The sequence below is a fragment of the Clinocottus analis genome, unplaced genomic scaffold (genome assembly GCF_023055335.1).
Source record: "Clinocottus analis isolate CAN_PGR_092001 unplaced genomic scaffold, fCliAna1.0.p SCAF_19, whole genome shotgun sequence".
Lineage (NCBI taxonomy): Eukaryota > Metazoa > Chordata > Actinopteri > Perciformes > Cottidae > Clinocottus > Clinocottus analis.
In genome coordinates, this window is record NW_027175920.1 from 7,632,433 (window position 1) to 7,657,821 (window position 25,389).

Genomic DNA, 25,389 nt, shown 5'->3' on the forward strand with positions numbered 1-25,389 from the left:
CGCACCGGAGACGAATATTCAGCGGGTCAATCTCAGCGACTTTTTAAACCGACTGGATCCTGCGTGCAGCCACAGCATCTGCACTGAGTGACTTACTAATAGCTACTTGGTAGCGAAGAGTTACCAGGATAGTTTGTTTGAACCAATAAGTTAAGTTAGAAAGAAGGGCAGCGATGACAGCAGAGTTTATTTCACCTCGAAGTGACTGAGACCCGCATCTTGCTGCGTCGCATCCAATCCGAGTGACCCTTCAGTGAGGATGACAAGGACGTACAGGATGAATTCCGCTTTCATACTAGTGTTACTTGGAGTGGTGAGTAGCCTCTTACAAAGTCTGTGTTAAATGTTTTACCATAAACTTTACTTGGATGTAACCTGCGCATATGTGAAGCCATATTTACAAGTGTATTAGTCATAAAGTAGTTTTGAGATTCAAATTCAAATAAAAAAAAACTCTTCCGCAGACTTTTCTGCTCAGCCTTTAGCAGCCATCACGTTTTGACGTGATAGGCTACAAGTTACAGGTTTTTCCCTTCATCGAAGTGAATTCTCACTTACTTCACATGTTACTTTACTTTTTTACTTTCATCGTTTCCAATGAACCTGTGGTTTCTGCTTGTAAGAATGTCCTTAGTAAATCTTTCAGGTCTGGAATCTTCATGTCCATGCACCTGTCCTGTCCTCAGTCCCGGGCTGACAATGTAAAGCAGAGCGGATGTATGCAGCAGCCATTTAGGTTGATACTCTAAAGCTCCTATTGCTGGATCTGTACTTCCACCCTTCTCAGTTACATGTGGCCCTGCAGACGGCAGGACAATAACAATGTCACAGTGGCCTCTGTGAACGAGCTCCCCAATAAACCACGTGTTAATGGATGAGGTGAATGTACTGTAATTGTTCTCCATTAGCAGAAATCAACAACAGAAATCTTGACGGAAGCTCTGGGAAGTTACATCTTATAATCACCCAGATTCATCTCCAATTCCCTTGAGGCCACGCAGGCCCAGGAAGGAAATATATCAGTGTTTTCTATGTCTGACAGGACATGGTCAGTCTGCACTGCTTGTCAAGGTCCTAGTTAAGGAACAGTCTGCATCACTGATACATGACAGCTGCTCCCACTGATGGGTATGCATCCTCTGCTGGCTCAGCGCATGCAATATTGATACAACCCGAACCATCCCCTCTCACTCTTCTTCTGCTCCTTTCACCTCACACTTACATCCCTCTTTCCTTCTCTGTCTGTCTGTCTGTCTGTTTGTTCCTCTCATTTCACAAGAGATGATGACTCAACTTTGTTTGAAAATATATTAGCTGTAATGTCATTGCCAATGGAGTTCCCACAGCACTTCAGGATCCGTGGGTTTAAATTCGGCCCGGCCTATTGGACGGCTGCTATAGTGGAACTCTAATGGTTTAACAAGCGCTGACAGCTGAGGTCCGGAGGTTAAGTGCCTCCAACTGAAAATTGACTGCAGCATTAGTAAGATTGGTTGCTCTGAAGTTATGTGTCCAGATGCTTCTGCACACACTTTTGTGTGTGCTTGTTGATGTGAGTGTGCGATCGAATTGCTCTTTGCTTTGGCTTCAGCGACATCAGCTGAGAAAAGTTGTAACCTTACATCGAAAAAACAATGTCAGGAAATGTGCAAGTCCAGCTGCAACTCGTGAAGTGCATCCTTTTCTTTCATTCGCAAGCTATTTGCTCAAATCACATTACCCTCTAATTCATCTGTACGCACAATTTAGCAGACATTAGTGATGCATTTTAATCTGAGTTTTAGGTCTTTCAGATGCTTTAGTGTTGCACCCACACCCGAAGCTAGATTAGGGTCATAGAAACTAGAAGTAGAAGCCAAATGCTGGAACTTGGATTCCCTTCAAAAGCAGGTTTGTTCACCTGCTCCAACAGACAATTTATGCGTTTGAGCAAATGTATGTGTGCCAATGGGTGTGTACAATATATAGGGGGCAATTCAGGGGAAGTATGTGAGATGGCAGATTTGATTCATCTCTGAATTAATGCTTGTTGCGTGTGAGGTAGAGACTGTGTTGGGGTGAAATAAAGAGACACGTGAAACTCTGAAGATAGACAAATACATTGCTTGTTTTTATGCTTTACTGTATGAGTGTCATGACTCAAGAAAAATATATCTACAAAACCAATTTCCACATATTCAGTTCGATTCATTAATTCAATTGAAGTCTTACGGTCTTTGTAGGATAAGATCAATGTTTTGGTTTCCCCAAAGTCTTCCTGTTGTAAAACAGGAACATTTCTGGTAATGTTTCACCTCAAAAGTTTCCCCACAAAGCTAAAGCAACATTTTTGAACATGGTTAACTGGATACCGGAGACTTGAAGGTGAATGGATTGTGACAGCTTCAAGGTCAAGATGGAGATGTGACAGCTGACTTAAAAGTGCCTAAGGGGACACCTGATGGTTTTTACAGCTCCTCACTCTTGCCAGCAGCATTCCACACATACTTGAACTCTGAGGCTTGACGATTTATGTTGGGCGTACTTCACGCTAATGCAGCCCTCAGTGTACATACACTTATGCACCTACACAAACACACCCTTAATGTGTTGACAATGTTATGGATTAATTGTCCTAACATTCAGAAGGCAAAAAACTTTGCTGAACAATATTCAAATCAGTAAAGAGCTAAATGACTCACATGAGAAAACTGTACAATACTTTAACATCCCATGTTGACTACTTTTATGCATTATGGGAGAAAACAAAGTTTAAGATATATAACTTGCTTTTGCCTTCTAATCTGCGGCTCGTCTGTTAATCCGTGAGAGATACACTTCTAACAGAAGAACATCATAACATCGGAAATAAAAACTATCCCTACTCGTTTATCTAGAGGGCATGAAAGACAGACCTCTTCTCTGGCTCGGTGTCAGAGGGCAATCCTTGCTTTCATCAAGGTTTGCTTTGGAGATTGAAGTGTGCAGAAGATAAAAAACTAAAAAAGACCTGATGTGAGAGCTGAAAGATTAAGTGTGATGTATTGCAAAAGGTCATATAGACACAGAACCCTGGAAACATCCAGGCCCGGGCATGAGTGCGTAAGCGTGTACACGATGTCATGCATTTGCAAACGCTGAGGCACGCACACACTCTTCACTTGTCAGCGGACAAGATAAGCACTCAACAGGTTACCGTTCGACGAATACAGAGAGACACAATCCAGAGTTACCTGGTCTGAACGTGTGATTTGTTTTTACTTCTTTTACTAATTTCTGAGACTTTAGGTGTGGATATTGAATGTAGTATTGTATTGACGTTTGGCTTGAAGTGAGTCATACATACGTGTGCGTCAGGTAATAATTGTGGCTATGAGTTATAGCGGTTTTCAAACTTTCTGCTTCGTGACTCTTTAAAATTAAGCAATGCGTCTTTGCAACTGTAAATCACAGGTCCCATGAGGCTATGATGAGTCCTCATTAGATTGTGTCATGTATACTTTAACAGGCTCAATAAGAAGAAAAAAAACAGTTTTTCACAAGAACAGGAAAAAAAGACAAATAAACCAGAACAATGGACAATTTGGTGTTGCTGAGATCTGCATTTTGGTTTTCCCCATCCCATTAATCATCTCACACTCCCTTCATTTAATATTGCAGCCTGTTGCACAGTCCTGACGCCTACGCTGGGTACCAGAGGTTTAGTAGTTCCAAAATAAATATAAAGAAATCCCAGATGATTAAACACAAAGTCTTTCTTTCCGTTGCTTTGTCTTGTGAAATGTGGACGTTTTGGCCTCTTTCAGGCCTCGGAAAACTACACTCTTTTGTTGCTCACATTAAACAGACAATAATTATGTTCTGTTAATGTTCTACTAATCCTATGGATGCCGCTGAATCTAAATGTCACTTTGCATGATCTCTCTGGTGATTGGCAGGTTGGGGCGGTGGCCAATAAGGAGGATTGTTTCTCGGGTCAGTATACAACGAGTGGAGAATGTTGCGAGCAGTGCCAGCCCGGTGAGGGCGTCGTCACACCATGTGGAGTCTCACAGACTGTCTGCGCCCCCTGCCTTGACAGTGAGTATCAGGAAACACAGTTGTCACACACACACACACACACACACACACACACACACACACACACACACACACACACACACACACACACACACACACACACACGCCACATGTTGATGAAGGAGCTGTGTTGGTCACATGTCTGAATGGAGAGATAGTGACACACACATCACATCATGTATTCAGCTCTGTTTTTTATGAACAGTGGCAGTGATTCAGTGTTTCTTGGGCTGTCACTGTGACATTATCTCTGTAAGTTATGTCCTCCTCATGAAAATCCTCTACTGTACTTACTGTCCCGAGGGGAGACACATGGTTCAAACAGCAGTTTTATGCAATGCAGGGTCGTAAATTACAGCGGTGTTTCCGAAAAAGTTTGAATTTGGATTCAAAATCGTCATGCTTGCCTATAAAACCGTAAATCTGGACATGAAGATGGGTTTCTGTTGTTTTTGGCAAAACAATCTGGTTTTAGTATGACATCAATATTAAGTTTCTTTAACATTTTCTTTTGTCTAGTGTTAGTGGTTGTATTGGTGATAGTTAGCTCTTTATTGATCCCACTATTGGACAGAATTCAACGTTAAATAAAGTAATTTAATTGTAATATAACACTATTGTGTGTGTGATAAGCTCAATGCCATGCTGCCATGTAATGCAAAGTCTGAAGTCGATCATTCAGAGTCGGTATTCCAGACGCAGCTAACTGATATTTGTATGGTAAGTTTCTAAAATTCACAAGGCTCAACATCAAATACCACAGCACCACTAATAAAAATAAACAGTGTAAAGTTACCATTTTTAAATGAATAACTCGAGAATATTTCTGAATCTAAGTTCAAGGATCTGCTGTCCTTCTTCTGTCCCTCTTTTAATAGGCACAGGAGGAGACAAGAGTCTGCACAGATCTACTCAATGAAAATGGCCATTATGGTGTAATGTTGTTTCAGTATGTTATACAACACAAACACTCTGTAGAACAATACATAAAGTAAAACATTTAGTAAATGTAAAATGTAAAATAAAAAATTCTACGGATCAGCAAACTATAAATTGTCAAACTTTTTGCCACAAAATTGTAGAGCCCAATGGGAAGTTTAAAGGGATGATCAAAGTTATACTTTGATCATCTGTCAGCCAATATCATAGACCTGAACATCCGTTTGAACAAAATATGATGCAGATTGTAGCCTGAATGTAAATTCTTAGAAATATTCAGTAAAGTAGATGCCAGACCTCACTGCGCTCCGGCATAACTGCCCTCTTCTTGGCCCTTACCATGTAGGGAGAGAAGCTGTGCCGGACCGTAAGACTTTATGAGGACAGTGATGTTAAGAGGATACAAGTGGGACCATCTCCAAATGTTGTTTCAGTGGAAGATATTTAAAGCATCTGACAAGTTTTATCACAGAGATTACGATGGTAAGCAGTTTGGATTTGGATTTTGTAAACCTGACTTAGATGGACTGATGGTGACGGAGGAGCTTAAAGGGCTCTTAAATGATCCTTTGCATTTCTGCTTTAGTGTTGGGGGGAAAAAAATCAACATTTCTAAGTTTGTAGTTTTTTTAAATCTCTATCATGGGAGGTTAAAGGCCAGCTTGAAGAGACCAGGGTTGGTCAACAGCCAGTTCCTTGTTGTTCCCAGAGTTTTCCCTGACTATCTTGTGTCCGTGCTAGGAAGTGGTTGTAAACCTCCCTGGGTCCGTGAAGGAAGACAAACCGTGAGACAAGGAGCCCCACAGTCATAAAATAATTCAGACTCAAGGTCATGAGAGAAGTCACAGAGAATATGGACACGGAGAAAATGATTTATTTGTTTTTTTATGGGCTTCTTTGCAATGATTTATGCATTAAGAAGTGTTTGCAGTTCCAATTTATAATACATTGTTGCCCTGGACTGCTTATCATCTTATATTTTAGGCTTTAGCGGTGTCTCTGTGCGTTCTGTTGCACAACATGAAGGCTTTCAAGTGATAACTTTCCCTCTCACAGTGCTTGTTCTGCTCAGACATAAACAAACAGACAGTGACATGCTCTCAAAACTGCTATGAGGCCAGACAGGCTCTGTACTGACTCATGGAAAAAGAGAAATGCAAAGCAGATAACTCTCCATCAGATAACATCCCAATGATATTTTAAGAACACATCAAAAACATTGATTAGATCAGTAATGCAGGTTGAAAGAGCTGATGTGTGCGTGAGCAAAGGGCTTTTAAGCATCAACTTGTTTGGGAGTCTCAGCCATCAGTGGGTTATTTAGTCTCCTACCTGTCAATCAACCATTCACTAAACCCGGCCCTGAAACAGTGACTGTCCAATCATATCTTTGCAACAATAACCATGCATGGCATGTCTGTCAACACGGTGATACTCCATGTTTTTCTAAGTTTAGGAATTTGAAGATGTAGGGAATATAATATTACAATTAAGTGGGTTTTCAAACCGCAAACGTTAGCATTTGTGGCTAAGTAGCCAGCTACTTAGAGTCGCCTATAACCCAATCCAGCATTACCGCCATTCATTATTTGTAAAGTTACAGGTTACGTTAAATTACCTTCTCAACTAGCACATCCACTTTGTAGTATTTACTCACTATTTTGGAGACAGTCTTGCTCTTATTTCAGAGGGCAGGCTAATGCTAGTGGCTCCATCTTGCTCCATTGGATTTGTGGAAGTTCACGCTCCAGCACTCGAGATATCGTGTTACGTTTACTGAACACATTGGTTGGTCTTTATTCGAAAAGTAAAAACACAGGTTACTGGAACTATGGAGATACTATAAACATGGAAAATGTACCTTTTTAAAATGTATTTTATCTTTCAACATATGTCTTTGTGTGTTGTTTCAGGCATTCCACAGGCATCTAATGTGCACAAGCATCCATTTCTGATAAACAGGCTATTGTTTCCAGACAGCGTTCAGGCTTCATTTAGTAAATAGTTAACTGGGGCCCAGCTGATATGCTTAAAAGGAGGGCCAGCTAAAACACATATAGGAGTTTGGATGAATGAACAGATGGGTGGAGATGAAACCGAGCAAGTACAGCTGTGCAGCTGGAATGGAGACAACTTCTCAGCCAGCAGCTTATGGTTCATCTACAAACACATACACATACACACACACACACACGCACGCACACACACACACACACACACACACACACACACACACACACACACACACGTACAAACATGTCCAGAGGAACACACGCAGACACAAAACTCCCACACATTCACCCAACACACACACCTCACCTCACCCTGCGCAGTAGCCAGAGCGGATAAAAGTAGGAGTCCTTTTATGGGTGTTGAAAATAAAGGATTGAAATGAGAAATGAGAGGCGAAAGCACTGTTATTCTATGATACGCTGACCCAGGAAAATACCGTCTGTAACCCTCCCTCCCCTCCTTTATCCCCCCTTCCCCCTCCCCCCTTCATGCTGCAGGCTAACGTTATTAATGTATTGACTTGCATTATTGATGCATGGCATTATGATAATGGCTCTGAGAGTACTCGTGGGGAGAGAGGGGGGCGAAGGCAGTCTGAGTGTGTATGTCTGTTTGAAGAGAGGGAGGGTGACGCTGGAGATAATGGGGCGAGGGGTGCTACTTCTATAAAGACATAATTAAACAAAAATGTAAAAGACCCACATTGGACAACCAATTTTGGAAAGATTCAGCTCAAACGACAGAGTATCTGCTTTCTTTGTTCCTGTGTCTCTGTTTATCTGTCCCCATCTCTGTTTTAATCTCTGCACCATCAGAGCGTTTGTCGTGGTTGGTGGGCAGTGACACAGACCGAACACTTGATATGCAATGTCACAACCCCCCCGTCTCCTACCACGCAGTTTCATTTGGTTGAGTTTGAGCCAGTTTCTAACATGTGAATAATTGCTGTTTTTCTTAGAACTCTGTGACAATGTATTTAATGTTTAGATGTGTTGCTGTTGGTTGGAACAAAAACAAGCACTACAAGGATATATTTTCATGCTCCAAACAATGTCAATGGCCGTTTTCACCAATTTCAGACAATTTAGAGACAAAACAGTTGAGGTAAACATCACTACTAGTTTAGTTTAAGGAATCTCAAACAGACACAACAGCTGAGGAATAATCTGGAGCTTTTATTTTAGTTTACTTTAGTTTTGCATCTAAAAATGTATGTCACTGATTAATCTGCCGATTACTGTCTCAATTAATCAATTAAAAGTTGAGTCGATGAGATTGAAGAACATGAAACATTTTCTCATCACAAATTCTAAACTCCTAAGAATCATGAAGACATATATTATGTTTATAAATGCAGAAGACAAATACAACAAAACGAATTTCACAAATAAGAAGGGGGAACTAAAGTATTTTGTCATTTTTTGCTGAAAAAAAATATTGGTCTCTCTCTTTCACTCTCTTTTTTTCTCTCCCACTCTCTGGCTCACTCACAAGCTGCTCTTACAAATAGGTCTGTTGCATAATTTAGTGTGTTTCCCAGTTCTCTATCCAGCCGAAATACAATTCCATAAAACATGCAATATTGATTACGTCCCCTGCAGACATAACTGTCAGGTAGACAAAGCATTTATGAAACAGATGTGATATATGTAAGTTCATCATCTACAGGATCCTTTGAAACAGATGTTCTGCTTATACATGTTGTCTTTAGAATATTTTCTCGCCCAATCCGGCATTTAAATAGTTACATATTCAACAGGGTGAGAAGTGCATACACACACACACACACACACACACACACACACACACACACACACACACACACACACACACACACACACAATGCAATGTATTCTATTGTATTTTATTTGTATTTAAAAATATAATATTATTATTATCATTTAATTAAATAGTTAACAAATACATATTTCATATATTGGTGTTCTCTGGTCACACGTTGCATATATATATATATGATATAATCTAATGATATACTATAAATATTATTATTTAATAGAATAGAAATAGAATTTAGACTTTTTGTTGACTTTAAAGTTAAAGTAAAGACATAGGTCACTACTTTTTTTTATAAAAGAGAAAACCTAGAGGTAAATTACAATATTCCACATTCATTTGGGCAGAAGATATAAACAGCATGGAGGTGGGATAAGAATGGACATATACTGTTAATGCTTTTAAAGGAATGGCTGAAGCTTTCGGCGGTTCAATGGCTATTTTCTTTCCCTCTCCTTTCAGGTGAAACCTTCTCAGATAACTACAGTCACACAGAGAGATGTAAGACCTGCACAATATGCACGGGCCAATTCCGCATGAAGGCGCCCTGCACCGATTCCAACGACGCCACCTGTGTTTGCAACTATGGCTACTACATGGATGAAGTCTCTCAGCGGTGTGAACCCTGCACCAGATGTCCTGAAGGCAAGGGCATGCTCCTCAGCTGTGAATTTAACCATGACACGATGTGTGAGGAGTGCACTGGCGACACCTACTCGGACCAGGAGAGTTCTCGGGAGCCCTGCATCCCCTGCACTACCTGCGATGACGCGGAAGTGTTACAGATCTGCACCTCTTTCACGGATACAGTTTGTCAAGGTAAGACAATTAGCTCACATATGCTCATACTGAAGTGTACTTTAAGCCACAGTCTGCCAAATGATGGCCTTCAAAACTCTAAAACCGTCCTTCACATTCTCCTGGTTACACAACATTGGGTGGGTGCGATGTCGACATGTTCACACGTGTTGTCAGCTTGTACACCACAAATTAAGGCTCCACAAGGACCTCTAATTGGCCGCAACATGTGTGTTATGCGGAATCTCACATCTATCTATCTATCTATCTATCTATCTATCTATCTATCTATCTATCTATCTATCTATCTATCTATCTATCTATCTATCTATCTATCTATCGATGCTACAGCCAGCAGCTGTTAGATATCTGCATCACTTTAACAATATGGGCACCTTTATACAGACCATTCAATATGTTCAACAATTGTGTTTAATGCAGACTTATGAATGAGGCATTCATGGGAATGTTTTACATGATTTAGAAGCAAAATTGAAATTCCTCAAAAACTGATTTATTCGTTTAACAAGTCACTTGATTCATTTATTCAGAGATTTATTATTTATTTGTCAGCTATTTCGCAAACGGCTGTGGGATGACCCTATCAAAACAGTGGTCAAGTTTGTCATGAACTTCTGTGCAGCGCCATAAAAGCTGAATGAAGTGGTACATCGGCCAAGGTCGCGATGGCCTCAATAGAGTCCGTGTGAGCACATATTCGCTGTCCAGCACTGTGCGGCCAGCACGATGCACTGGACATCCACATTGTCATCCACATAATCAGATCACATAATCAGACACTATAGACATTGTTGGCTGATCAACCCAAATGTCAGGCCGGAGCTTGTCTCATTGTCTTTACGGACTCATCTCATCCGCAGATACAAAGACCACACTCTTTCTCTGTTGAGGGTTTAGAAGGAGGTCACATCTCTCAAGGCAGGACCGCATTTCTTTTATACCATTGCACCCTGTGGGTATTACACTCCAAAACACACATTCCTTACAACTGCAGTCACTGCTCATACTAATGACCTGATGCCTCACAGATCAAATCAATGCTTCTGTGAAACGACAATGAAAGAAGTGTGTGGATCAGTCATCCAGTCTACTGAAGCAACGGTTTGAAGGATGTTGTTATCACAGTGGGGAAGACAGAGGGAGGCTCGGGCTGAAGGAAGTCCTCTGTGTCTCTCTCATGATCCCGTCTGGCCTGTTCGGGCTCAGTTTAACCCATGAGGCTAATTCAAGGAGCTACTAATGAGTAAAACAGACACAGATATATTTTTGTGCCTTCTCTTGTTTTTTTATTTATAAACTTAAGTCACAGGGGAGGATTATTTAAAGGCTCTAAGGTCATGATCTTGAGCATATCAATGAGACTTGGCTGCTTGAGCTTGGCTGACACTGTGCGGATTCAACCTGAATTTAACCGCATAACTGGATTTTATTTTTAGGAGGATTTTGATGCCAAAGGAATTGCTTAAATGAATCCAGCGGTCGAACAAGTAGATCCATTTCAGAAATTTCGGTTGTATGTTTTACAGACTGTAAACTGGAGAGAACTTTTTTAATTATTTATAAAGTTGCTGTAGTTTTTACTGAGAATGTGCTGTGTCATAAAACTGAACTTGTATGCAAAACATAAAGACCGCAGTCCTCATTCATCTGCAGGTCTATATTCTTTCTTTAACTTTACATCACTACAATGGTAGCGCGTACTAGCTTAGCGCAGAGGCTAAAGGTGTTGGGAGGCAGCTGGCATGCTAATGTTAGCCGCTGGTAAGACTACAATCAGAAGTCAACTGAGTTCAACAGTTTCATTGTAAAGCTGGAACTTCTGACGCTCTGCTGCGTGCAGCCATGGGGCTAAACAGGCCGTTGCTCATCAGTAAATGTCTTCAAACAGCAGACTCGCTGTATGTCCAACCACAGGGTCTCCTTCTACGCACGGGCAAAACAGAATATTCGACAAGTGAGTGGGAGGTTGTCTAATGATGGAGCTGAGTCATGAAAATTATGCTATGAGAAATGGGATTAATTACTTGCGTGTTTAGTAATGTATTTCTTTTGTAATGAGTAATTGATTACATTTGTCAACACTCACGATCCCCCTCATCGTAACCGGTCAATTGAGTGGTACATTTGGGCCCTCAGATAATTAAAACATACATGGTTAATCAATTGCACAGTATCTGCCCAGCTTTCTAAGAACGAGGTAAAATACCACAAACACAAAAGGTTATTTGATAAGCAGAAGTGGACACAACATATATTGATGTTTTTCTACCAAGTGCCCCGCTGCTGTTAAAACACATCTTCCTTTGAGGAGGACGCGTTAATGCAGCTTGATTCGGCTTGTGGTTTGAAAGAGAAGTGTAGTGCATGAAGAGATGATTCATCCAAGATGAAGATAGAAGATATAAGCAGCTCCAATCCAAGACCATCCTTTAGATAACATACCCAGTGTAGTTCCTGATGAATGCGAATTAGCTATTATTCCAGGCACTGTGACACAGCTCATTGTATATGAGCTTCATCATATGTTATTCCTCACTCTAACCCAATCATGTGCTCTTTATTTCTAATGTAATCTTTTTACCGAAGCACAATCAGCACTTACAAATCTGTAATGCTGCCAGACGTCCATATCCATTAGTGTTGTGGAGTCAGGCGACATGGGCCTGAAGGCTAAACGCAGTCAGGAGGGAGGAGGGAGACAGAGGAGAAGGCCACTGCCTGTGAAAAGACAAGTTGTAACTTGAGACATTGGAGACATAGTTAAACTGAAGGTAGAAGGACCAGAATATCACCTTGACTAAACTGCAGGTTATCGTGAGAGTCAAAGATGGATTTACTGCTGTCATTGTTTGGATTACATGTGAGTTTAGGTCAGTGGTGAACTTTCCCCTTTTATGTAAAAGCTCAGCTGCTACGTGGGGTGAAAATCCAATTTCCTCTCTTACTTCCAAAGGGATTAGTGGTTTGTTTTGATTCTGATGTGGAAAACAACCTCGCTCTCTTCATCTCTCTGATGGTAAAACATGCGTTTACCGACAGGACTTTGTTACACTAGACCCACAGAGTTGAGGGTCTGAAGGCAAGATGCTTATCGAAGGAAGTGTGATATGACTTCCACTCTTCTGCGGGCCACCGAGCAAGTTCAGAGGTTGAAGGTCATATGAGGCTTGGATGTGGAGAGGGGTCTTTCTGGGAAGATCAGGCAGTATGAGTTTCCCCTGAGGATGTGCACTGAACAACATGACATAATCCCCACAATCCTTTCAGGGGTCACAACAACACTGAGACAAGTGAAGTTGATTAGCGGACTCATTATCCGCCCCTCAAAAGGAACATATACTGTGTTAGTATAAATCAACTAAGACAAACCAATACTGCATCGGTCAACCTTGTCTGATAGAAATTATGAATATGCAATTTATCTGCAATTGGAAAGGGTTTTTATGAAAATGCAAAGCCATCCAGATTTCATTATCTAATAACGTAATCATTGTTAATTAATGTAAAATGTTCCCTGACAAAATTTTAGTTTTCTGCTAAAATATCGTAGCAACCACAGCATTGTTAAACATTATAATACTCATGTTTATGCACTAGTAGCACTGAGTTAAGTTTAGGAAAAGATCATCATCTTCATCTTGTATCTTTCAATACAGAAAAAAAAGAATTGGCAGTTCATGAGGCACAACGTGTTTATCAAAACTACAATCTTTTTACAAACCTCAGGCCAAAAACTCGTAATAAACTTAATCACATGCAGGACTCTGGCAGTAAACTTTGGTTTCTTACGTCACAGTCCTGAACGTTACACATTTGATGGTTTATGAATGTAATGGAGCATTCTATTCTCTCAGAAAAAGTTGTCATTAACAGTTTGTTACTATAATATTATTGGAAAAAGAAGTGCACAAGTTACAAATGCAATTTCAAGGAGACACGTATGAAGAGAGAGAGTGATTTGCTTTGCAAAGGACATTGTGCTATGAAATCTGTCTGTAATATGGCTAACAATAGGATGGTTACGCAGTAATGACCCGTAATCCAAAGGGAGATTAAACAAAAATGCAAGAAAAATGGCCAACCAACGCTAATGCACTGTGACAAGCTGTTTCATAATGTGCTTATAGGACGTTTAGTGAGCAAAGTTTGACTGAGAAGTCGCTGCTTGCTCTTATCAGCCTGAGTTTTTGGCTAAGAGCCCTCAAGGCGTGGGGTAAACAGAGGTTTTCACTCTTTGACTGTTCCTTTTTCACATTGTACCCAGGATTGACTGCACATATGTGAGTTGACCTATCACCCAAAGCCTGGGTTTCTGGTCCTGTGGCAGAAGGGGCAACAGGTTGAGGTTTGCAGCACGCATACAATTATCATTCATGCACATACACGCACTGAAAGGAAGTTAAAAGGATTACTCAAATATGAGTCACAAAACACACACAGCGGTGTGGATGCAGACAGGCACCGATACTGCCGATCCTAAACACAGATTGAAATCGATAAAATTATTAAATGAACATTAGAGATCTGAGACAGCATGTGGAAGAATAAAGGTTGAGCGCTAGCGCACTTAAAAGGAAGCAAAAAGGGGGGTTGGGAGGTGGATTGGGCCAAGTGCATTTGGTTATTGAATTGATAGGTGAGGAGGAGGAAGAGGAGGAGGAGGAGGAGGGAGCTGTTTCCTTCCTGAGTTTGGTTGACCCTAACGATCGACAGGCTGCCCTTTTAGAAATCATAAAGTGTAATCTGTTAACTAGCCCCATGCACAGCACTCAGGGCCAGGTCAGTTCAACTAAATCAAGACAGAAAGACAGAGGAACGAAGAATGTGAACCGATTGAAGGAGGAAAGGAGGACAAATAAGAGGTGGGGAAAGAATGAAGTGGAGGGGCTTTTCTTTTCTTGAGTTCAACAGACTGGTACATGTGAAATTGTCCTTTAAGTAAGCCCTGCCACTGTTAGTTACTGTTGCAATGTATGTTATTATTACTGCAGAAAATTACAAGAGTGGCATATTTACAAATCAAAATACAAAATACAGAGTTTTAGAGTCTTGATCTGTTTAGTCGGCTGAAATGACAACCGTCTCCCGTATATTTAATCAAGTTTAGCTAGTTGACTAGTTTTAAAACCAGAACCTTATAATTGGGTTATTAATGCACTTGATGGCTATGATATTATGCTAAAGGACTGAGGGAGAACATGATGGTCCATGTAGAAGATAAAAAATGCTCCACCTTCTGAATTCATGTTCTCCACTTCAACATGTGGATGTTCCCAATGCCTAGTTCAGCGAGCTGTGATTAAACAATTTGGGCTTAGTGAATAGTCAATTCAAGCAGGCAACTGACACACACAAAGAAAGACAAATGGGAAAAATGATAAAGGAAAAAATGCAATGGACATTTTTGATTTCCTGCGTCAAGAGCATTACAACATCAATAACTGTAAAGAATGGACCGACCAGTTTGACTAAACAATTGGCAATCTTTGTATTGCACAGTCATTCTTTGTGTGGCTACAGCTCGGTCGCCACACATCTACTGACTTATATCTCTACTGACTTGGGCTCTATGGCCACGGTTGACCTTCTCGCTTTAACCCTTCTGGTCCCTGCCAGACACAATACAAGCTTTGTAACCATGAATGAAGTTTTAAAGTCGACTGTGTCTCTTTCTCTGGTGCCAAACAAGAATCAACCTCTTGTGGCGATGACTCAGTCTCCTGAAGTTGCCTGTCATCCCAGGAATTTGCCCTTCGACAGTTTAGGGGTAAATATGAGGTGGTTTAACATGAGTGGGCCATTCTGGTCCAAGGGTGACCACAACACTTGCGCTTTCGCTCGTGTCGTTTATTCTTTGCCAAAAGTTCTGCTTAGGGAGTTAAGTTTTTGTCCTCGAGAGGATCTACAGTATTCAGGTTTTTATCTACCATATTGGTCTAGCGCTGAATCGCTGCAATGAGACATGAAGAAGGACTTTTGTGTTGTTGGCTCATGTGAAGCATCATTTCTGTGACAGTGAACACTGGTTTTGTAGTTTTCCTCAATTTATGAGCAAACACGTCACACAGAGAGGCCCTTTTATAAATGTTCTGCTTAATCATTATTATACTAAAATGCTACTTTGGTTTAAACTAGCTGGTTGTAATATTTACCCCATATTAACTTACTTTAGTTTGTATTTTTATTTGCATGTCTATGTCTTAAAGAAACAAGAAGAAAAAACGGTTAGCAAAGAATCAATTCAGAAAACTACAGTTAAATATTTCAGAATCAATATTATATTGGGCACCATTTATAAGACACCTATTAAAAAGAGTTTATGAGTTGTAAGGAGTGGCTCTATTAATATGGTATTTATTAAATAATTAAGTAATGCTTTATAGATCTCAGGGCAACTGTTAAATTATAATTGATTTATTAACCATTAATAAAGACATTGTTGTCAGAAAGTTGCAAGTATTTAAACAAAAAGATAAGCCATGTGAATCAAATCCATAGGTGAACTGTATACTACTAAATAACTGACAATGAGAGCAGCACACAGGAAGAAGAATAGAGAGCTGCAGAAAAGAAAGAGATGCAGAAAGCTTGAAAGCACGCAGAGAGCAGACAGATGCTGAGAATGAGTCCTGATCGATAAAAGCGATGGAATTACTCCTCTGCTCTCTCCGGTTTCTCTGGTTGACCTCTACGAGTGCTGATCACATTCTGCCGCAGAACACACACAAAGACACAGACACACACAGACACACGCACACACACACACAAAGGCACAGGCGTGTGCACATATGCACCCCGCACAAATTCACAAACGTACACGTTCACGGGTGTGTTGAATCTGGAGCATGTGAGCAGAAAAATGAGATAGGTCATCTAAGGTAGCAACCATGCCAGAGGCCTCCAAGGACAAAAGAGACTGTGTGAGAAAGAGGAGAGAGATGGTGGATTAAACTATATCACAAGTATTCAATGCAGATAGACAAAACAGGGGCAACATTCTTCACTGATCTTCATTTATCCCTTCACCTGTGCTTGTGATGACAACATAAATACTTTCCAATGGTGAAGGCGCTTCGTTGGAAAAGGTCCTGCCAGCAGTCTCAGCTAAGCTCAGGTGTAATGACATATAATAAAAAAAACAACTCGCTTGTGTCGGAAGCCCCGCCTTTTCTTTTTAAAGTAGACCTTGTCGAAACAGCAGCAACACCTGTTTGCAAGAGGTTGGAATGACGAGTTAAACTGAGGCGTGGCTGCTACAGAACACCCCGCACATACACATAAACATTCACAAATTACACACACACCCTCTGCATGCATATGTGAGAGCAATGAGCTGTTTCCATATAATTACTCATCTAATACTGGCAAGTACACATGTGCCCGGATTTCCAGTCAGCCGTGAATCGTTAACAGACAAAGCCGGGAAGAAAATTCCACGAATTTTAAGAATAATTACGATGTGTTGACAAAAGTTGGCTGAATCTTTCATTTTGACCGCTTTGCAGCTTTCAGTTTTTATGATCTTAATGACAAGCTACTGACACTTTTTGAGCGGTTACACAGATCTTCCAAGTTTGCCCTCCAATAACTTAAAAATGCCACATTTTAAAACACTGCAAGGTTTAAGTGTGGGTCCTATTTGGGTGTTGTGGACCCTAAACCAAACCCTCACAGCTTAGATGTCTGCTCAACATCTGATTTTTTTCAAATAATAAGTCCATTTCTGAGGAGATTTTTTTACTATACAAATGGCTTGTGACCTAAAGGTTACAGTATAAGGGAGTTGTTGCTGAGCTGATCATTAAAATGTCTCATCATGATCATTCTCCGACTGAGAGCAGCAGTCCAGTAACCACTGAGCTCTCTGCATTGTGGAAACAAGCTGAGCTCAGCAGGAGAAGGTCACTCCCCTCGGAGGCCAGACCATTCAATGTAAAAGGTTGAGCGAGTGGTTCAGTAAATGCACTCAGGGCCCTGTTTTAACTGTTAATCATAAAGGGAGAGAGAGCAAAGTATGGTAGACTAAAGGGAATGATGGATGGATGAGATAAATGGTTAATGAACTAAAGGAATAAAAGATATAACCAGAAAGGTTAGACATCAATGACGTTGCGTTTACCATCAATAGAGCACTCAGGGGGAGGTGAAGAAGATGCAACGAGAGAAAAAAGCAAAGGCCAAATGACCATAAGACTGACTGACAGAAAAGGAAACGCCTGATAGGAGCGAGCAAAAGTGTAGCCTGTGGTAAAATGGATAGAGAGATGATTGAAGGAGGAAGAGATGGGGTGGGGGCATTGTGCTGGACAAAGAAGACTTCCGTCAATGAATGGTGTCTGGTTTCGAGTGTGTGTGTGTGTGCGTGTGTGTGTGTGTTTGCGGTGAGTATGTATGTATCTGTGTTTGTCTATGGGGGGATATAAAAGAGGATGGAATTTGATATTGCCGCAGTGCATAGTCAGAAGCCTGTCTGCATGTATTCAATGTTTCTCTGGCACTTTATTTACAGATGTTAGCCCAGTATATTGATAAGTTAATAAAAGGTACTCGCTTTAATCATTATTTAGTATTGCACTCCCAAAACATTGTCGGACTCCTGGCGGAAAGTTTATGGAATAATTATTAAATTGATCTGGCAGACACTGAAATATAACTTTTCTATTTCAAGTTCTTCTCCCTTGTCAAAAATCCAGTGCCCACCTTACCCACAATGCAACTCACTGACAGGCAGGGACTGTGCCTGGCGTGTTAGGCTAGTAGTGGCTAATGTACCCATGAGTTGCTAGCTAGACTAAAGCAGGGATGAGAACAAGGCAACAGAGGTACTAGTACTGTACTTTACCTGCACACTCCCACATGTTTGGCTTCAAACTTGGAGTCTTGAACGCCGTGATGACATCCCTGCCTGAGCGAGCCACTTGTAAGTGAGACGGGCTGTGGTGAGTGGGCTGGAAGTTCCTGGAGGTCACGGCTCATTGAACCCAGCTGGAGGCTTCAAATATGACACCAACATCATCATAACACTTATTTCTGGTGAGAAAAAAAAAATCAATGGTTTAACAGGTCAAGGATTAGGAGTGATGGACATCCGACACAATAAGTTAACAGGATGTTCATAATATTGGTGTTACCATAAAGTACCCTAAAAGCCCCACAGCTGCTCTATTTTCACCTCATTATTAAACAATGGCCGCCTCACATTCAGCAGCTCTCCTGAAGTATGTAAAGCCCTTGGTATCCAACAGGATGGTTTACTGTTGAGGATGTGAGTAACTGTAAGTAAATGACAGGCGAGGATAGGTTTCCACATCCGCGGTGAGGAGCGAACCTATCAGCTTAGCGTTAATGGTCGGAGGAGAGTTGGCAGGACTGGATGGACATACTTGCTCCTCCCAACGTTGATGGCTCCCTGGGGAGGAGGGGATTCGACCAAGTGATGGAGGATGTAATGTGTACGTGGATGTGTGTGTGTTTGTAGCATGAGATACATTTATGCTTAACCTGAAATAACAATGATTTTGAAGGGCTTGAAGAAAGATGATCTGACTAGACGTCACATTTGTAGCCATATTTAAATCTTGCATACAAATTTTTAATAGCATCTTCAAGCGGAAAATATCCTGGTCTGCAGGGTCTACTGTTTGTTTCTCCAACGGTGGCAACCTTCGGCCTGGAGGAGTTCATCTCTGCCGTTTTTAAAGTCTTAGAAATAAATGCCCTGATGAAGTTTTTTTTAGCTATTGTTTTAGTTTTTCATGCCTAAATTTGACTGTTTTGTTTTATTCTCACAGCTACTACAGTTTACGATGATGTGTCTCCTACGGCCTTTTGGGGTAACTTCACGCCCACCGATGATGACTTCCTACCAGACACCCCCCCACCAGAGGTGCAGAGAGACACCACCACCACCACCACTAACCGAGAGCCGATCTACCATTTGAACGACAAACTTATCCCCATCTACTGCTCCATCCTGGCAGCCGTTGTCGTCGGCCTCGTGGCCTTCATCATATTCAAGAGGTGAGGACAGAGAAAAAGTGATTTAACACAGTCAGGGATTTTAAACACAGCTAAAAAGATAATGCATCATGTTACCTGACGACTTGACTTCTGGATTACATTGACGATGTTCTGAGTTGCCCTCTTTTTTATTTTTTATTTAAACCAGCATGGCAGATCTCAGATTCTTTAATTTATTGGATTCTTAGAAATCTTGATTTTTTTAAAGAAAAAAAGGAAACATTTATGTAATTTTCTTCATAATCTTGCCCTTGAGAAATCCCTGAGATTTATCTTCATCTTTCACTCTTTGTCTGCTGATCAAAGCAAAAAACAACAACATTTTAATAAAAAATATTTTTGAAATTCAACCATTTAGTCTGATGGTTAGAAAGGGATCTTATGCTTATTACAAATACATATTGACAACAAAATCCAATCAGATTTTAATTTCTGCAGCTTCATATTTAATGAAATCATCTGCTGCTTTTCTGGATGAGAGCACACTTACTGTTGTCTTGTGGGTCACAACATGTTCTGTTTACCCTCGTCTCATTTATTTGACACCCATGCTTCTCTCTTCATGCCAGCATAGACAGCCCAATGTTTACTGTTACATTTTGTATGTACAATATGTTCATCCAGCTATGTTGCATGGCAAGGCGGTGCTGCACGTGCAGCGCTGCTTTTTCCCAGATTACCCTTTAGTTATAATTACTATAATCAATGTTTCTATATTAACAATAGATCACAATATTACATGTATGTTAAAAGGGGACACGCATATTGATGAACCCACAGAGCATGATCACCCTCCCCTCAGGTCTCATTCAGCTCTTCCAGCTCATTTTGGGGTTTTACGAGGGCAACTTTACTGTTTTGATTCATTGTCAACCCCCAATAAGAGTTGTTTTTTGGCTGCAGCTAGCAGCTGGTTTTAGCAAATCAAGACATGGTACACTACCTAACCAGCATGAAACAACAAATAGCATTCTGCAGCTAAAGATACCCATATAATGAGACTTCTGGAATTACATTCACCAGCTGGCCAAATACCCAGCTCAAATGATATGCTAATGTTGCTCCATATCTAATAGATGTGCAAATCTTGATTTATTTTCACTCAGGTGGAACAGCTGTAAGCAGAACAAGCAAGGAGCTAATAACTGCACAGTCAACCAGAACCAGACGCCGTCACCTGAAGGAGAGAAGCTGCACAGTGACAGTGGCATTTCTGTAGACAGCCAAAGTCTGCAGGAGCAGCAGGGCCAGACTCAGGCACAGACAGGTAACACAGCAATAACTGTACCACAACAGAAGCCACTCCCTTTGTGATTCCTTCCATCATTAATCAAACTAATGCACTTAAATTGGGGTTAAGCACATTCAGCACTAAAGTAAATGTTTGTTTGGTGCTGAATTCTTCTGATAATGAGTTTCTTCTTATCCACAAATATGTGTGATGGGTGATGAGTGAATGTACACACAGACTGCACCCTGAAATGTCCCTCCGCGCCAGTCAAACGTAAAGAATTTCCCCTCGGGAATTAAGTTTCACCTTGAATGCGACTTTTCAAACTTACTGTAGCAAATCAGCAAAGTAGGATTACAACACTGACAGAGCAACAGTGTTTGTTGTTTTGGCAGCATGTGCTGCTGGCAGTTTCCATTCCTGCCCTGACAAACCAGTTTGAGAGAATACAGGACTTATACAACCACATGCTTGCTCAGATTATAGTAAAGGAAAAAAACAAAGTGGTGCAAGCAGGAGAAAATAGTGTTTCACAGTCTTCTCTAGAGGTTTGCACAGTATCTTAAAGTGGGAATAGTTGAGATGTGTAGAGGCATTTTTTGGTACTGAATGATCATTTATTTTGACTTCTGTTGCCAGTCAGATAGTGTGTGGACAAAGAAGCATCTTTCCCTTGGATTGTCTGCTAAGATGTTTTAATGTAACTGGTCAATTAGAGAGGCTATTTGTACAACTGTTGCCGCTGCAGGAAATGTACACTCCATCACTGCCTTTTCACAAGTTATTGCAGCCAATTGCAAAGCTCATGAAGGATGTACATGGAACCCTTATGGTGCTTTATAGGTAATTCGTCATAGAGAACAATTTGTAGGGATTTGGCATTATATTCCTAAACATGAAAAGATAACTCTAACATCACATAATACAAATTAAAATAATGAAATGACATGTGTTTTTCTTCTCTGCAGTTGTCACCATCGATGAAGAGCCTTGTTTGCTCCTTCCTCTCAAAACCAGAGAGAAAGTGGAGAAGCTGCTCTTTAGTGGCAGCGAAGGAGACAACTGCAAACACATGGAGGACAGCGACTGGTGCAACCTTGCGGGCCTCCTGGGGTACGAGGAGGAGCGGATTGCCACCTTCCAGCAGGAAGAGCATCCTGTCCGCGCGCTCCTCTCCGACTGGGCGAGCAAGGACTGCGCCAGCCTCGACACGCTGTGCACGGCGCTGCGCAAGATCAACCGCGACGACATCGCCCAGAGTCTGGTGCTGAGCCCGAGTGCCACGAAGCCCACCGCCACTTCTGTCGTGTGATTGAAACCCAGCCGTGAGCCGTGACCATCTTAACCCTAATATTCTTCCATGGCCGCCCTCACTCCACATAATTCCTGCCAGAACCGCTTTGAGCTATTCTCTCATGAAGCCAGCAGTCAAATATTTGAGTCCTGAAGAATAATTTAATGTTTAATCAAGGGAGAGGCCAGAAATTAAGAGAACACCTGAATGAATATCAATGTACCTAATCAAGGCACAACTCTTCCCTTAACCATCAGGATGTGCTTGTAATCATTCATGCTCACATTTTAAAAATCCACACAATTCAAGGCCTGTGTGGAAGGAAATCGTCTCTAATCATTCAGTTTTGGAGCGTATATAGCCACCTGCCAATTTGTCCCATAATTATAACATTCATAAACCATTGTTGTATCTTTAAATGTTACTTTGCAAATCTATGCTACCAAAGAGGAGTAAACGTCTCAACGGCATACCTGACAAGCGACATTATTTACATGCCATGTAAGACTATTTGAGTTTAAGTTGTCAAATGACTTGTCTGTCACTGCTGCCCCGTGACGCCTGCATACCACAGAGTAACTGGATCTTTGCTAACAACCTGAGGAAGGATGCTTGGACACTTTTCAAATGAACCGGTTCTCCTTTAGCAACAAACAAAAGTCCAGCTAAGTACTCTTATTTTAATTATGTCTATTCAATTGAGCTGCAGCTCATGGAATGTCAACTAACTAGGTTCTGCAGTTTATCTGACAAGAGCTATAAGAACTGGACTTTCCAACGAGCTGGTCTGTGGAGCAGGCCATTGACAAAGGCAACACGAGACACTGTACTATGTGCTCATCTGCATAACACAGGAGCTCCCACACAGACTCACTTCTCCTGACCCAGAGACGGACATAAAATTCTACTGTGTATACAGCATGTACATAGGCAGACAGGTGCACACACCATACACATATACACACACACCCCTAGAGTATGTAGCAATGCATGTACTATTCAACCAAACACACGGAGCAATCATGTAAACATTTACATACCTATTCATTGTTGAAGACAGAAACACATAAACTTTAAATCCTGCCATATTCTGAACGGAAAACTCTCATAAATTGTTTAAAATCCATAAAATTAGCTATGTGTGCTCTAGATGGTAAAATGCTACCTTAACATTAAACAGCATGCATAAACTAGCCACTCATTGTCAGCCAGTGCATACCAAGAAAAACAAATACACAATCAGGATGCAACAATGTTTTGCTTATTTTCTCAGGGTACTTGAATGATTGTGTTACTGCATCAATATTACACGTATTATTCCGCCCTCTATAGACACTGTGTTTATCTAAAGCAGAGGCTCTTGCAACTGACAATCCTTCAAACAGGCGAATAAGAGAGGGACCCGGGCCAGAGAATACAGAAAAAGGGTGTCTTATTCCCTCATTGTTTGCAACAATGACCTCTGCATAAAAGGCAAGTCAGTGGAGACATAAGTCAAAGAATGTGGGATGATCGGACTGAGGGAAAGCGGAACAGTTTTGGATTACTTAAATGTAAAGGTGAAACCCAGGATACTGCGTTTGCTTTAATCAGGTTCTTTAAGCATGCATTGTGTTGTGCTGCTCCCATTTGGTTTGAATTTGTCAAAGCTTACTTCAAAAATGTTATTATGTTGCTATTATTATGCTGCCAATGGAGGACCACTCGCCTCTTTACGTTTTCTTTCTTTTTGGGGGAGCATTTTTGAAGGAGCAAAAAGTTTACTGTGCTAAACTTACCTAAATCTCCAACTTCATCTGTTACTTTAAAGTACAGATTGTACATTGTTACTAACCACTAGCATACTAAGCATCATGCTGTAGTGTTACTTTAAATGAAGGTATTCTCACTCTACTCTGTAAGGAAGTTGTATTTTAATTCCTCAACAACTGTAAATGGTATTATGTTTATCTTATTGTCAGATTCCCATTTGTTAAATGTATAATTTTGTTTTTGTTTTGCATCCCAAGTGCCTGGGAACTATTTCAGGTGTCCGCTGATGTTGTACATTTGTTGTTTTTAGCTGTTTTTGTAAGTATATTTTCTTTAGTTGTCGTTTTTTAACTTGTAAATAATTTGTCCTTTTCTAGTTTATATTTTAGTTAAAGCCTAGAAGGCTCTACTGTAAAATATCTTTGTGAATGGGACGTTGTTACAATATCAATGCTGTTCTAGTTTAAAAGGGTACAAAGGGCAAAGGGAAAGTAGGTGCCTTTGTGAGTTTACTTTGACCACATTATTCACAACCTGTTAATGTAGCCTGTTAATGTAGTATGTCATTAAGACTGAACATGAACAGACAACACATTTACAATACCTTTAAGGCTAATCAGAACTGGAAAAGCTATAATCGTCGATTTGGAAAAATACCACCTGCCACCAAACTTATGACACGACGTTATACAACATTGTGGTGGGAATACAGTGAGCCAATCATTTTACAGTATTAGCTTTTTTTTTCCAGAGTTAGCAGACGAGGGGCATCACCTCTATGTGTATGTTCAATATACAGGCGACAGCCAGCAGCCACTTAGCTTAGCATGCAGACTAGAAACAGAGGAAACATTTAGCTTGGCTAGGTACAAAGGGAACAACGTCTGTATGCCAGCACCAAGCCCCCAGCAATTGTACATAGTGACCAAATGGTGGAATTACAATTTCCTGGTCCGCCAGGTGATGCCATAAGGCCCAATTTTTGTATTTTTTACATTGGCTAATTCTTCTCGGGGTGATCAACTTCCCTGCACAAATACTAGAATATGCCTTGATGAAATCATGAGGTCCTAAAAGTTTCAAAATGCACTAATAGCTCAATTCATTTTCTTTCCTCCGTTCATGTGAGTGCTGTTTCATCCTGTTTTCAGTCTTTATGTTCTGCTACACTAACTGGCTGCTCCGTACATTCATCAAACAGACAGACTATTTGAGAAGGTCCACGACAAAGGTTTTCAATATTAGCCGACCACATACTACCTTCACTAAAAAGCCCTTTGTACATTGTTCTAGAAAGTTAACACTATCTTCAGAGTTGTGAATTATGACTGAAGATGAAGGTGTTTTCCTTGGACAGTATTTGTTTAGTTTGAAAGGAGTTTCATTGAGTTACAATAAACCCAACTGAAGGTGAACATGTCATGATATTGCACTTAAGAGTAACAAAGCAGTCCTGCAGATAAGCAGT

At 40.8% G+C, this 25,389-nt stretch overlaps 1 protein-coding gene across 1 annotated transcript; it reads left to right on the forward strand.

Moving 5' to 3' along the window:
* Positions 1-25,389, forward strand: ngfrb (nerve growth factor receptor b). Its single transcript, XM_068583922.1, has 6 exons — positions 1-313; positions 3,918-4,059; positions 9,268-9,624; positions 19,416-19,644; positions 20,751-20,911; positions 21,844-25,389. Exons 1-6 carry the CDS (start codon positions 260-262, stop codon positions 22,185-22,187), a joined length of 1,287 nt encoding a protein of 428 aa, XP_068440023.1. The 5' UTR covers positions 1-259; the 3' UTR covers positions 22,188-25,389.